We start from the raw sequence: 14951 nt of genomic DNA on the forward strand, positions 1-14951 counted from the left end.
TTAGCTAAAACCCTATAATAGGTTATTTATAAGGCCCTTAAAATGATATAGTTTTAGGGTTTAGGGTTTTATCGATTTCACGCATGGGTAAACCACGTGGGGAGTCATTTCAGGTTTTAAAAAGTTCAATTTAGTCACTGAACAAGAGTTTTCAATTTTATGTTTTAAGCTCTTTATTTTAACAGATTTATGTTTTAGTTATTGTATGTATAGTTGATGTTATTTGGGTAAATTATTCGAATGATTCTTCGAATCTGTGAAGTTGTAATTTTAATCCATTGTAATATGTTATGAAAGTTTCTGATTTTGACCCTATGTTCAGTGCGCGTTACAGTTTGCTCACCATAAGCTATGTACTTTTGATTGTTTTAATTTTTGGCATGTAATATTGAATTATTTCATTTTGGTCCCTAACGTATGGGTTTATTACACTGTTAGTACTTGTAATATTTGATTATTGTATTATATGCTTTATTATTTAGTTAATTTGTAATAGTTGCCTTAATCTCCTATTAGTTTTATAGTTTAATCCCTAAAGTTATAATATTTATTATTTTGATCCATCATTTACATATTTGTTAATTTCTTGTTAGTTGAAATATTTTCAAATATTATTTAACTCAAGGAATTTATAGAAATGTGTCTTAACTAACAAGGAATGTGTTTCTAATAATTGTTCGAACAAAATAATATATTTTATATTCGAATGAATTTTTTAATATATTTAATATATGTATTTTATCTAAAAATTTAGGCAATATTATTTTATAAGGAGAATCCATGGAAATACCCCTTAACTAACAATAAAAGTATTTTCGAGAATTGTTCGTACAAAATAATACCCCTTTTATTTTTTCTCAAAAAGGATCACAATTTAAATGTATATTCGAATTTACCAATTTCAATATTTAGATGACATATAATCACTTAGGTACCGATTTCGGGCGTTGTGAGGGGGTACTAATCCTTCCCCACGAGTAATCGACTCCCGAACCATTTTCAAAACGGATTTCTAGTTAAATACAGAATAATATTTTTATCTTTTGAAATTATTTTTCTTAAAATTATTTTAAAAGGTATTTTTAGGTATTCGACCTACCTAATTCAAAGGTAGATGGATACTCCAAAACTATTTATTTGTTTTTTTATTTTAAAACCCAATATTTTCCAAGATTAAGTTGGATCGCTCCCCTCTATAGCCCCAAAAAGCTCAAGGATCGTTCCGATAACTTGGCAACTCCACTTGGGACATTAGAGAGTCAGGTCGTAATCGATTATACCATCTTTTTAGTTGAAAAGGGTAAATTTGAATGATATTTAAATTTTGGTCCTCATGTTTTGTTTGCGTTGTATCGTGCCTATTTTATTTATTAGTGGTACTAACGTGTTATTGGCATGTTTCAGATTCATGACTTTTGTTTTAGTCTATTGGTTTTTGGAATCAAGACAAAGGATTGTGAGTTTCCCCTCACACACGCTATAACTGTTTGATATTTAGAGCCTTCTAACTGTGCTTTGTTCCGTTAGGTAGGGGTGAACGCTACGCTTACATGAGAAAAATTATTTTTCTCCACATGGGCTTTAGCAAGTAACCTTTGGGGTACATATGCCTCATGTTTACGATTGAAACATTGAGTTTTCTCGCATGGACATGGGGAAATGCAACCTCTCAAATTGAACTAGATCCGTTTAAGCTTATAATGGGTGAGGATCGAGGGTCTGGCAGGCCCAAGAGAGCACCAATAAAGGACAATTCGAGGACCCTTTTAGTAGTACCAAAACTCTGCCTGTTTTATTCCAAAATTTTGTTTGTGGTTCTTAAAAAGTCGTAAAAGGGGAAACTCGCTCTATCATTTTCCTCGAATTTATTTATTTATTTTGTAAGAAGCATGAGAATTAGAAGAGTATGTGGTTAGGTTCATTTTTTTCAAACAAGCATGCGAACTAAATGGAAATTTATATGTTAAACGAAGCACGGGGTAGAAAACATGTCTGGGTAGGAGTGTTAGAAACACATGTCAGGGTAGATACCATGTTGGGTATGATATTTTGCTTTCGTAAATATTTCTTCTGCTTTTTGGTTAAGTAGTACTAACAATTTCTTTCGTTTTATCTTATTTTTTCTGCTTTATGTTTTCATTTGCATTTTCACGTCATAACCAAACAAGGTGTTAATTCACAAGTGATTGATCAAATCAGAAGGTTTTCATATCGACATAAGAATTCCATAATTAGGTAGTCAAATCCATAAGGGTGACGACTTACAAACAAAGTTGATCGACGAAAGAAGATCTCAAAGTCGATCGAAGACTCCTATTAAATGAACAAAGATCAAGATGGTACCAAATAGTCAGATGCTAGTTGAGTCAAGAATGAGAAAATCCTTCATGAGATATCAAGAACGCCTCCCTCACAGAGAATCCCACGGAAATGGAGATCTAACAACCCAATAATCGCAGAAAATGAAGAAAATGAAGCTCGTCTATCTGGTGTAAGGAAATCTTATGGTCTGATAAAGATTGTTCTATGATGGTCACTTTTGAAATTAACACCTTGTGCATTTGCATTCTTGTTTTGTATTATTTCATTAATTTATTTATTTTGTTACTATTGCTTTCATAATAATTTTTGTCACTTTGTTATCTTATTTGTACTAACTTTTTTCAAGTTGCTTTTCTTTTTGCTCGCATTGCATGATCATAACATTTTTCGTAGGAGTTGATTTGAGAGTGGTAATCAGAGTGAAAGGTTTTCATGATGGACAAAGGGTTCATGATCAAGTAAACTATAACATAACTAGGGAATGTCATCTTGAGGGAGCCTTGAGAATATTGGAGAGCTATGCACCCAAAGATCGTATGTCCAACAAAGAGCAAAAGGTGATAAGAGAGATAAAAGAGCAAATGTCCAAGAGGATGGATATATTAGTTGTTCTGGCCAAGGGAAAAGAGACTTCTTTAAGATAAAGGAAATAACTCGATGAAAATGATCATGTGACGTTAAATATACAGGGTACTACTTTAGAACAAGCAAATCCTAGCCAATCTGAGAAGTCACGTACGATCACCATTTGTATCAACAAGTTGTCTAGAGACCTAAGGAAATGGTGCCAACTGTAGAAGGTCAGAAAGATGAAAAGAAGCCCTGCAATAAAAACTCGTGGTCATTTGAGAGTCTGCTCCCAACGTCAGGAGAAATAAACCTGAAGACTCCAGTGTAATCCAAGTCTAAAGGAGCTCAAGGACACGCCATTGAGAATTGCACCGCCTTCAAGCATCGAGTCCAACACCTTTTAGATCATGGAGTTTGAGATGAAAGGTCGACCTAGTTTGGTAATTGATTGTCCTGTTAGGTTGGAGCCAAAAGCGTTCAAAGGTAAGGATATAAATGGGGGCATCTAGAAGGAAGAAGGTTTGCTAAGTACGAAGCTCAAGTGTGTCCCTTGAGGAGTATACAATAGGGGTCACTGAACTAAAAAATGATGTTGAACAATGGAGAAAGAATATAAAGATGCATGAAGGTTGAGCTAATAAGTCCTTCATTATTTTACAGGTTGCAAAAAAAAGACGCAATACAACCATGGATGATTTGGAAAGATGCCAAGTCGAGAATCAGATGTTGGATATGTCCATAGCCAATATGGAAGCTTCATATCAATGCCACAAGCAAGAGATTGATGTTGAGCAAGAAGTCACTAGAGCCAGGAACAAGAGATTAATGAGGATTGTAGAAAATTTTGAAAATATTGCCCAATGAGTTCATAATAATGAAGACTTTCTTACGAGGAAAAATGAACAACGGTGTCAACAGCTCCGAGAACTGACACGTAAGATGAATGAAAAAAGACAATGTCATGAAAGAAGTTGTCACCCAAGCAAGCAATTTGGCTCACAAATTAGTTGATTTAGTTGGCTTTGCAAGAGAATTGAAACAGATGGATAATTCAACACCCGAGCATGAGTGGAAGTTAACGTGGCTTTTGAGAGAAATAGAAAAGTTAAGAGTTAAGGCTATCCCTTGTATGTAAATTTTGTTTGACATACCAAAACCCTTGTGTTCAATGAAAGTTGTTTTAAGATGGCCACTCTGGAATAACACCTCTTGTATTTGTATCACACCTCTTGTATTTGCATCGCACCTCTTGCATTTCCATTTTTGTATTTTCACATTTGTATGTGCATTTTTGCATCTTTACATTCACATATATATGTCATACATTACATAATATACATTGTATCTTAACATGCATTAATCACGGATCTTGGTAGTACCTTGCGGAGAATCTTGTTCAAGAAATATTGAAGGTAAATTGAGGCCACCACATTCGTGCCTAGAGAAGATTGGAGAGCCAGGGATATGAAGCTTGGGGCATGCCGCTAAGAAATGTGGGATACCGAGGAGCAAGTTACAAAATCTGATTGATTTGGGAGCTTGGTTTTTTTAATGAGCAAGTGGGGCATTAGATTATAATATCCCTGAATATCCAGCCAAGCACCCATATTTCTGATAAGTAATGGGGCATCCTAATTAGGAAAAGATCATTGCATTCATTAGGAAGCTCTATTTCACTTATAGGGTCTTGTTTGAGTTTTTTTTTTTGTTATTCCTTTCTTTATTTACTAAATATTTTGTAAAACTATTGATGATTGAACTTATGCTACTTTAAGGCTATGAACAATGAATCAAATTTTTAATCCGTTAGTTCTTTGAGTATCAAATTAATTAAAGATTCTTTTAATTTTTCAAGAACTATAGATCTTTGGCAAGTGGCAAAATTAGAACTTTCATATCCCTTCCAAAGCCAAAAACACAATTACTCAATCTTTTTTACCTTACATAATTTATGGTCATTACCAAAACCAAATTTTAACACTACATTTATCCGAGACATCGAAGTCATACCTTTACCTTTTTTTTCGAGACACCAAATCCATAATTTTATCTTATCAAGTAAAGCCGATCTGTTTATAGCACTACCTTTCTCCATTTACACAACTTCAAAGTCACACATTTGTCTTTTCAGATACAAAACTATCATTTTTCTTTATACCAGTAAAATCAGAAGGCCTCAAGTGTAAAATTTTCATTAGTCTGTGAATCTTTCAGCAATAAGAGACGAGATGGGGCATCATGGATCAACGTTTTGAAGAGAAGCTCGAATAATTGAGGCTTGCTCGAAGCAAGAAGAAGAAGAAGAAATAAAGGGAATGATTTAAATAATTCTATCATGCATTAATTGCATTATTTTCGTGTAAATAAAAGTTAATCCTGAATATTTCTCCCCCTGGTGATACCTCTTTTTACAAGGACTTTTGTATATAAAATGATGAATGGACTTCTTTCATTTATCCCTTCACAAAAAGAGAAAATATATCCCTTGTTGTCCCCATTTGAGACTGAATTATTTTTCTTATGATTCAACCCTAATCAAGGATCACCCTCCATATTGGGGGGCAAGGTGAATGATACCTACTCGCTGGAGTAATGACCGTCAATCCATGTTTTATTACAGGGACAAGTCCTCTTGAGATAAATAGGAATAACAAGGAACTGCAAGGCATATCAAATGCAAAGTGTTCGAAGATTAAATCTAGTTAAGAACAAAAAAAGAAGTTCCAAATACAAGAAACAAAAAGAACAAGAAGGTGCTCAAAGCAATGGGAGTCTTATACTCATCCAATAAATTCATAAAAATATACATAAATAAAAAGGAAAATATAAGAAAAAGAAGAAGAAAAAAAAAGAAAATATAAAAGATAGAAAAAAAAAGAGAAAAAGAACAAGAACAAGGAAAAAAGAAAAGAGAAAAAAAATAAGAAAAAAATAAAAAGAGGGAAAATAAGGAAAAAGAAAATAAATCAAGTATTTCAAGATGAGTGACTCATTGAGCCTTAAGTCACAAGGTTGATCAAGTGCAATCGTTTCAAAGATTCAGATTCAACAAGAAGAGTGAGAAATACTGAAGATATAAGAAAATGGGCATGAACTCTAGGGTGAAAACCCAAAAAATGGGCAGTCTAGAGGGATCCAAAAAAGCAAAAGAAAATAAAAGACATGTGGCAAGCAAATCCAAGCCAAGTAAGACAAGATTGAAGAAATTAGAATGAATTGATCATTGGTTCAATTACCCTTAAACACTTGTTTAGGCCTATTTATCCCTTTATTTTGTTACCATGAGCCCTGACCTATGTTACGTTCCTGAAAAGTCCATTCTAATCATACATGGATTTCTAATTGAAAGAGACTATCTTCAGATTTTATTCCGCTTCTCAGGATTAATTTTTATTTTCAAAAATTAGTTTTCTAAAATCTTTAATGCATGATAGGGAAAAATAAAGGGGATTCAAGACATAAAATTTTGAATAACATCTTGAAGCCAAAAGAGGATCTGAGTTAAGAACCTGAAAGGGCGGCTCGAATATTAAATTGTATAACGACGACATAAGAGGCAGTCTTACAAAGCTCTTAATGAAATACTGCACATCCCAAAGGTGTTCTTGAGAGTTTGGAACCAATAAGTATCTCTAGAAGATGAGCATAACAACCACTTCTTAAAGTCAGTGGACACCCAAAGAGACATATATGATGTAATAAAAAGGCTAACCTGAGAGACCTTACCTTTTCAGAATCAACCTACACCCTAAATTTTTTAGATTTTGACACTTGCCAATGGGCTATGATTTTTTTTTTTTTGAAAGATTAAAAGAGTAGTTGACTTGTTTGATATTCATTAACCTCTTGTTTTATGATTTGTCTCAATTGTGAAACCTAGAAAAAGGTAATATTTTTCAAAAAAAAATTATTAAACATTTTTCAAAATTCTTTTAATTGATATTTTCAATTTTTTGGAAATAAAAAGAAGAAGAAAAACATTTTCAAGCAAGGCAATCTCTCTGGAGTAGGTCTTGGTAGTTGACACATGTTTTCAGACACAGAGTTCATGCTTAGAATCAGTACTAGAGCAAAGAAATGAAAAATGTGGGGCATCTTTTAAGGCTCATATCATCCAGGAATACAAGATCATTGAATTGAACAAAAAATTATTTTCAATGAAACATAAAGGTGTGAAGAATGAAAATGGTGAAACAATGAATTTACTTCTAAAAATAAATGCAAAACTTATAGGGCTAAGTTCAAGGTTAGAAATTGAGAAAACACCTTCAATTCCAATTGTTTCTAAGGTTCCAATCTTCATCCTTGGTATGGATGTGTCTCATGGCTCTCCTAGGCAGTCTGATATTCCATCAATTGATGTGATGGTCAACTCCAAGCAATGACATTTGATTTCCTGCTATAGGAAAAGCAACACATATACATTCTCCAAAGCTTGAAATGGTAGATCCTCTTTTCAAAGATGAAAGCTCTATTGGATTTCTACACAAGTTCAGGCAGAGAAAGCCAATCTTATCAGGGCAAAAATTTACTGGGGGTAAGAAGAAATTGACACAACTCAAGAATTGCAAGAGTGCACACTGGTGCAAACAAAAGATAACTTAATCAGGAAGAGAATGAAGATCACTCTAGCAGTCGTTCCCGCCACAGATCAAGAAAATATGCATTTATACATGATACATGAATTTGTATCATTGCATCATACATCATTTCATAAAAACGTGATAATTTTGATCTCTCTCATGAGCATGTCTTTAAAATTTGTTTTGAGAATTTTTTTGTCTCTCTTAAGATGGTTTCCCTAGAAACTTCAATCGTGGCCTTCTTAGAACATGTCTCCTATGAAACTCAATCTTGTCTTACTAAAAATCATTTTCCCTTGAAGCTTCAACTAAACTCTCTCGCGAAGAGGAGTCGATCAATCTTTGTTATTCTTGACTTCCTCGTGAAGAGAAATCAATCTTTTAATGTTATTATTAACTTCCTCGCGAAGAGAAGTCAATCTTTTCTATTCTTGACTCCCTCGTGAAGAGAAGTCAATCTTTGTTATTCTTGACTTTCTCGTGAAGAAAAGTTAATCTTTCAATGTTATTCTTGACTTCCTCATGAAGAGAAGTCAATCTTTGTTATTCTTGACTCCCTCGTGAAGAGGAGTTAATCTTTGTTTATTCTTGACTCCCTCGTGAAGAAGAGTCAATCTTTCAATGTTATTCTTAACTTTCTCGTGAAAAGAAATCAATCTTGTTATTCTTGACTCCCTTGTGAAGAGGTCAATCTTTGTTATTCTTGACTCCCTCGTGAAGAAAAGTCAATCTTTGTTATTCTTGACTCCCTCGTGAAAAGGAGTCAATCTTTGTTATTCTTGACTCCTCGTGAAGAGGAATCAATTTTTCAGTATTATTCTTGACTTCCTCGTGAAGAGAAGTCAATATTTCAGTATTTCCATTCTTGACTTTCTTATGAAGAGAAATCAATCTCTCAGTATGGCCATTCTTGACTTTCTCGTGAAGAGAAGTCAATCTCTCAGTATTTTCATTCTTGACTTTCTCATGAAGAGAAGTCAACCTCTCAGTATTGGAATTCCTGACTTTCTCGTGAAAAGAAGTCAATTTTTCAGTATTGTCTTCCTTGATTTTCTCGTGAAGAAGAGTCAATATTTTAGTGTTGTCCTTCTTGACTTTCACGCGAAGAGGAGCCAATCTTTCAGTGTGTTCTTCCTTGACTTTCTCGTGAAAAGGAGTCAATTTTTAGTGTTGTTCTTATTAACTTTTTCGCGAAGAGGAGTCAAATCTTTTAGTGTTGTCCTTCTTGACTTTCTCGCGAAGAAGATACAATCTTTCAGTGTTATCCTCCTTGACTTTCTCATGAAGATGAGTCAATATTTCAGTGTTGTCCTTCTTAACTTTCTCGTGAAGATGAGTCAATCTTTTATTATTGTTCTTCTTGACTTTATCACAAAGACAAGTCGGTCTTTTAGTGTTTTCCTTTTTTACTTTCTCACGAAGAAGAGTCAACCTTTTAATATTATCTTTCCTCAACTTGACTTTCTCGTATAGATGAGTCAATCGTTTTGTAATGTTGTCTTCAATCTTGACTCCCTTATGATTTGTGTCCTAGAAAGTTTACTTTAGTCTTTCTTGAGATTGTTTCCCTAGAAACATCAACATCATCTTCCATAAGACTCTGAAAATTAACCTATCTATTTTGGGTCGTTTCGGTGAAAGCTCTAATTTTGTCTTTCTCAAAGACCTTTTCACTTTCCCAAAAGATTAATGATAAATGAATTGTATCACTGCATTTATTATTCAGATACTTTGCACTTTCAAGATGAATATTTTATAGGTTATTCAAGAAAACTACAGATTTATGACAAGTAGAAGTCATCAACCAATTCAAAGTACCAAGAAGGGAGAGATTCAAATGGCATTCGAGTCAAGGCAGATTCATATATCTGGTGGCTGCAAGATAAATTTTCACAAGAGAAATTAATTTTCAAAGATTCTCTCAGAATCTAAATCTTTGGGTGTGCTAGTTTCAAATTCTCAAACAATACGCTAATGATTAGCAATGTTTAATTTTCAGATTTGGTCTTCTTGAAGAGCAGCGAAGCAAACCATGTTCGAATCAATTATCCTAAAAAGCAGTGAAGCAAATCAATTCTGAGTCAATCTTCCCTGAAGAGCAGTGAAGTGGATCAAAGATTTCTCGATTCTGATCTCCCCTAAAGAGTACTGGAATAGATTCTTCTTCTTCTTTCAGATTTGGTCTTCCTGAAGAACAGTAAAGCAAATCGATTATGATTCAATCTTCCATGAAGAATAGTGAAGTGGATCAAAGTTTCTCGAGTCTAATCTCCCCTAAAGAGTAGTGGAGCATATTCTTATTCTTTCAGATTTGGTCTTCCTGAAGAGCAGTGAAGCAAATCGATTCTGATTTAATCTTCCCTGAAGAGCAGTGAAGTAGATCAAAGTTTTCTCGAGTCTAGTCTACCCTAAAGAGTAGTGGAGCAGATTCTTCTTCTTTGATATTTGGTCTTCCTAAAGAGCAGTGAAGCAAATCAATTATGATTCAATCTTCCCTGAAGAACAGTGAAGTGGATCAAAGTTTTCTCAAGTTTGATCTCCCCTAAAGATTAATGGAGCAGATTATTCTTCTTCCATATTTGATATTCCCTGAGTGAAAGTGGAACAAATCTAACGATTCAATCTTTTCTGGTGAACAGTGGAATGAATCAACGTTTCTTGATCTAATCTACCCTGGAGAAACAGCGGAGTAGATCTCTCATCAGATTTCAGAGCACATATTTAACCAGAAGAAAACTCATTGTCTCTTCGTCTTTGCCCTATTCTTGTACAAGAATAGGCAAAGAGGGACAGTTGTTGACTCCCATTTTTATTATTATTATTAATTTTATTATCATTTTTTAACAAATCCAACAATAACCCGAATTGGGCCCAAATACAACCTGCCCTAAGTGACCAGCAGGCCCATATCAAAGCCCAACTTCCAGGCCCAAACAAAAAATCAGACATGTGTCCAAATTGATCCAAACCGAGCCCATTTCAAACCCTAACCAATTAGGTTTCTAACCCTAGTCTTCTGCTGACGCCTCCACTGCCAAGGTAAAGGAATGATGTGCCACCACCATCAACCGAAGCCACGCGAGTTGTCGCCAATCACTCCCCATGTTGCTATCGTCAGTAATAGACCCTAAACAGTAACCATAAATAGCTCAATCAGTAAAAAAAATACACCAAATCCAACCTAAACCGTAAACCCATTAAAAATGGGCAATATCCCGATTTTTCGGGATTTTGCCTACCAAAAATCAAAGAAACCATGCCCTACTGATAGATTTATGATTTTCTACCCATAAACAACAATAAAATCAGTCATGCAACATATATTTAAGGGGGGATCAATTCGGGTTTGGAGATAAAAAAGGAAAAAATGAGTGAAAAAGAAAAAAAGAGAAAAGGGATTCGGAGCTAAAAAGAGAGGAAAAGATAAAAATCGAGAGAAAAAAGAAACGAAGAAGAAAGAAAAGGGAAATCTTACCTCGGTCTTCAACCCACCAACGATGAGAGAACTTGTTGAGCAATAAAATGTGACCCCTTTGTTTGCTTTAGGCTTCAGTTTGGGAGAGTTTTAAGGCTTAAAGGTTTTGATTTAGGGGGTCAAAGAAATCGGGGGTCATGTTTTGGGTTTTATAGGCCCTTGTGGCCATCGATTTGGGGTGGGTGCTAAATCCGTAAAATATTTTGAAACGGTGTCTGACAGGTAATTAATTTCTGTCAATGTGATTTTTGGGAAAAGCATCTGGTTTTTGTGGTGCACAAAATTCAAAGCCAATGAAAATGAGTATCAAACAGCTGTTAAAAGAAAACAACTCTTTGAAACCTTCTCAATAATGTCAATATTTGTCGGTAAGAAAATGACTCTACCGACATCTATTTCGATTTACTTTTTTAATTTATTCTTTGTATAATGGCTTGTTTACATCAATTAATTCGATTAATAATAAAATATTGTAGTTGAAATTCCTTTAAGAAATATCGATATCAATTTAGTAAAATGAAGTTAATTTTATAATGATTAGTAGTTGAAATCGATCTTTAACAAAATTATTTGTAGTTGCTAGTAACTTCATTTTAAATTTTTTATACTTTTAGGATCAGACTAAAAAATATTAAAAGTATAATAATTATAATAAAATTATCAAGAAGACGTTCAAAATAATTTTTTTGAAAATTAAATTCATTTAAAACTGATTTCTTAAAATACTTATTTTAGTTCCTCCATTTTTTATATTTTAATTTTAAAATAAAAATATATATGAAACGAAATCATCCTCATTTACTCATTACTTTGTTGATCTTTATATCTCATTTTACTAAATAATTCCTCATTATCTTCGATTCCACAATATTTTTCATTATTAATATCCCCTAATTATTCAATTAAATCACTAATTATCCATTCAATCACTAATTATCCATTTAATCAATGTATCAAAAACATATTAAAATATAGATTTATAAAAAATTTATATATATATATATATATATATATATTATCTCAAAGTATCCAAAAATAACTTTGAAACTCAATTAAATTTAAAAACATATTCAACACAAAAAAATTGATTAAATAATGACAAAATCAAGACAATATAAAATTTATTGACACTAATTTTCATTATCATTATTATTGAAGAAAAAAATATTTAATTATCTGATTTTCAAGAATTAATGAAAAAAATAATTTAAAAATAATAAATATTAAAGACATGATTTATTATTATTATAGAACTTAATTTTTCAGACAATTTTTCAGAAGACGAGAAATAAAAATGATTGATTAATTAAAATTTATCTTTTTTTCAACAAACAAAATATATTACTTCTTTAATATTTTGTGGTATTTTTATCCAAAAATACCAATAAAAATACCCTAACATGAATTAATTATCTGTCATGTACCGTTTCAAATATTTTTACAAATCTAACACCTATCCCAAAAAAACACGATTGATGTACAATGACGATGATCTATGCCTTTTAAAAAAAAGGTTAGATCGATAAAAAAATTTGAAACAATGCCTAATAGATAATTAATTCCTGTCAGAATGAATTTTTGGGTAAAAATGCCATTTATGTTGGGGCTATGCCTTGATGGATTATAACTTCTAGATCTTATTAACACGGCTATCCTAACAAACCAGGTTAGCTCAACACATGTTTTATTTATAGGAATACAGAATCGAGAAACAAAGAAAGTTGTAGCACATGTTTGGTAATACCAAAAGCAGCAAGCAATAACATTACCAGATACTAAATTCAAGTGCTGATATTAGCTAATTTCAGATGTAGAACCCCTCGTTAACTGATGCAGAACACTAGTGGGAGATGTATTAGACATCGACGAGGACCGTAAAGCCTCCGAGAGTGGTCCTCCCATGGAAGCCACCCGGTTCGATGCTGTTGCCCATCCATCCATGTTCCAGTTCAATGGTGGCTGCAGCTGATGATCCCTGCCGCCAGCCAGGGTACCTAGTTGGTCACCATTCCCTGTAGACAGCTTCAATGACACATCCGATGACGAACTCCCTGGCAGGCTTGCGGTGTTCATCCGGCTTGCATTTGTTCCACTGTTGCTAGGGTCCTGTAGTGTTCTTGGCCAATCATCAAAAAAACGCCTCAAAATGTGACTACCAGATCTGTTATCTGCTTCGGTTTGGGCTTCGAAAAGACCCTTGTGTTCATTTTTGGACTCCAAAGAACTGACAGGCATAAAAGAACGTTGTAGGGTAAAAATCAAGCATAAAGAACAAGCAAATATAAAGAAAAAGACTCTGAAAACTGAAAGATGTGGTTGGGGTCACAGCTTATCTTTGATTAGGGTCCTACCATGGGCCAATCAACACAGCCATACAAAAATGATTCTCTCGAATCCAAAGTTGGAAGACCTCATTATATATAAAATTCAAAAAATATGAAGAAAAAAATTATTTACCTATGACTTAGCTGGAGAAGATCAATGGGAGAAGGCCTTGAAAAGCCAAAATTGTTGGGACTGTTTGCCCCCGCCACGAAGGGTGATGTGGTTATCGGAGAAGTGGCTTTGACGGCGCCACATCCAATAGAACCTGCACCGGAAGCACCACCGCTAAAACGAGCAGTTGCATTATTATTAGCCGTTCTGCTGGATGTGGACATTTCCACAGGCTTTCTTGAACGGTTGCGGTCACGGTGCATATGGCGCTCGCAATATTTTTGTCCGGTCACCACGTCCCTAGAGCACCTCCACTTCTTACCGTCAGTTCTCCGGCACCGGCCAGGCTCCGGATCCATTGCTTCTCTTCCCCAGTACCCTGATGCCAACACTGATCACAAATGTTCAAACTATTAATTGTATTCTCTTAAGTAGATGGACAAAATTATTTATTTAACTACCAATTTATCTTAAGCTTATAGTAGTTTTCTTAGGTCTGAACGCCATGAAGTATTCAAGTACAGATTCCATTAATATAAAGCAAGATTCAAGAACAAACCAAAAACATGAGAGATCGGATCTTAACGAAAATGGTCTTTAGAACTTAAGATGAAACAAAACCCTAACGGTGGAGAAAATCTAAACATTAATGATGAGAATCCATGGAGTTAATATGCATTTAAAGAAAAGTGCAAGTAGGTGATGTTAAGATTGAACTGTACCAAAAAAGATGAAAGAGACTTACAAGCTGGCTGGTAATGGGAGTAATGGTGATGAAGGAAATACGTAGAAGAATAAAGAAGGCTTTTTTTGATTGGTTGAAGGAGTTCAGGTGGAACAGCAGCACCGGCCAACATATATCTATAGATCAAAGCTTGCAACTCCAGTTCCTGCCACTGAGCCAAGCTGAAATAGCTTCCCATTCCTAGCAAAACAAAGGGTGGAGATAATAAAAGTTAGAAACGCAATAGAAAGAAAAGATCAAAGGGAAAAACTTTCCAAAACGAGGGAGGGCTTGGAAAATTTTGTGTCGAGAAAAGGGTTGGGAAAGTGAAAAAGGCAATAAAAAATCTTACTGGTGTTGGAATCTGGAAGAGGTGTTGCTGACAGGTCGCCGCTGATTTTGGTGTTGGAATCAGATACAAACAAGGGGAGAGCAGACGATGGGTGTTGGTGGTGATGGTCAAGTAGAAGTTTTGGTATCTTTGCAGAAGGTTGTTCTGACTCATGCTGGTTTCTCCATTGCTTCAGATGCAAGTCCATGGAGAGCAAATAGATGGTTGTAGTTTAGTTGCTTTTGGTTTTGGTTTGGGTCTTTAATCGACAACTTTGTTGGGTATATGTGAAGAGAACGTTTTGGCAGATAGAGAATAGAAAAAAAAAAAAAAAGCTATACTCTGACATCAAATCTGCAAAGCTTGCTTATGGCCAGTGGACAACCCTTGGGCCACTTGAAAAAGAAAGTCTCGGACAAGACAGTTGAGAGGGAGCACAAAAAAGCAAAAGAAAGTAAGAAACCCCAAATCAATTATTAAAAGAAAGTAGTAGTAATAAAAATCTTGATG

The 14951-nt window shown here is 34.2% G+C and overlaps 1 protein-coding gene across 1 annotated transcript; it reads right to left on the minus strand.

The window, feature by feature from the left end:
• Window positions 1–12661: 12661 nt before the first annotated feature.
• Window positions 12662–14687, minus strand: LOC120171224 (growth-regulating factor 3-like). The gene is made up of 4 exons (XM_039178964.1): window positions 14463–14687; window positions 14132–14311; window positions 13408–13777; window positions 12662–13174 (listed from the first exon to the last, which is right to left on the minus strand). Exons 1-4 carry the CDS (start codon window positions 14647–14649, stop codon window positions 12745–12747), a joined length of 1167 nt encoding a protein of 388 aa, XP_039034895.1. The 5' UTR covers window positions 14650–14687; the 3' UTR covers window positions 12662–12744.
• Between the last annotated feature and the right edge of the window lie 264 nt (window positions 14688–14951).

The sequence above is a fragment of the Hibiscus syriacus genome, unplaced genomic scaffold (assembly GCF_006381635.1).
Source record: "Hibiscus syriacus cultivar Baekdansim isolate YM2019G1 unplaced genomic scaffold, ASM638163v2 tig00111817_pilon, whole genome shotgun sequence".
Classification (NCBI taxonomy): domain Eukaryota; kingdom Viridiplantae; phylum Streptophyta; class Magnoliopsida; order Malvales; family Malvaceae; genus Hibiscus; species Hibiscus syriacus.

Excerpts from the sequence above, each read along its gene's own strand:
- LOC120171224 (XM_039178964.1), bottom strand. The coding sequence starts at position 14,649 with ATGGACTTGCATCTGAAGCAATGGAGAAACCAGCATGAGTCAGAACAA. Across the intron at positions 14,312-14,462 it reads TCTTCCAGATTCCAACACCA|GAATGGGAAGCTATTTCAGC; the intron begins GTAAGATTTTTT and ends TTGTTTTGCTAG. Across the intron at positions 13,175-13,407 it reads CTTCTCCAGCTAAGTCATAG|TTCTTTGGAGTCCAAAAATG; the intron begins GTAAATAATTTT and ends TATGCCTGTCAG.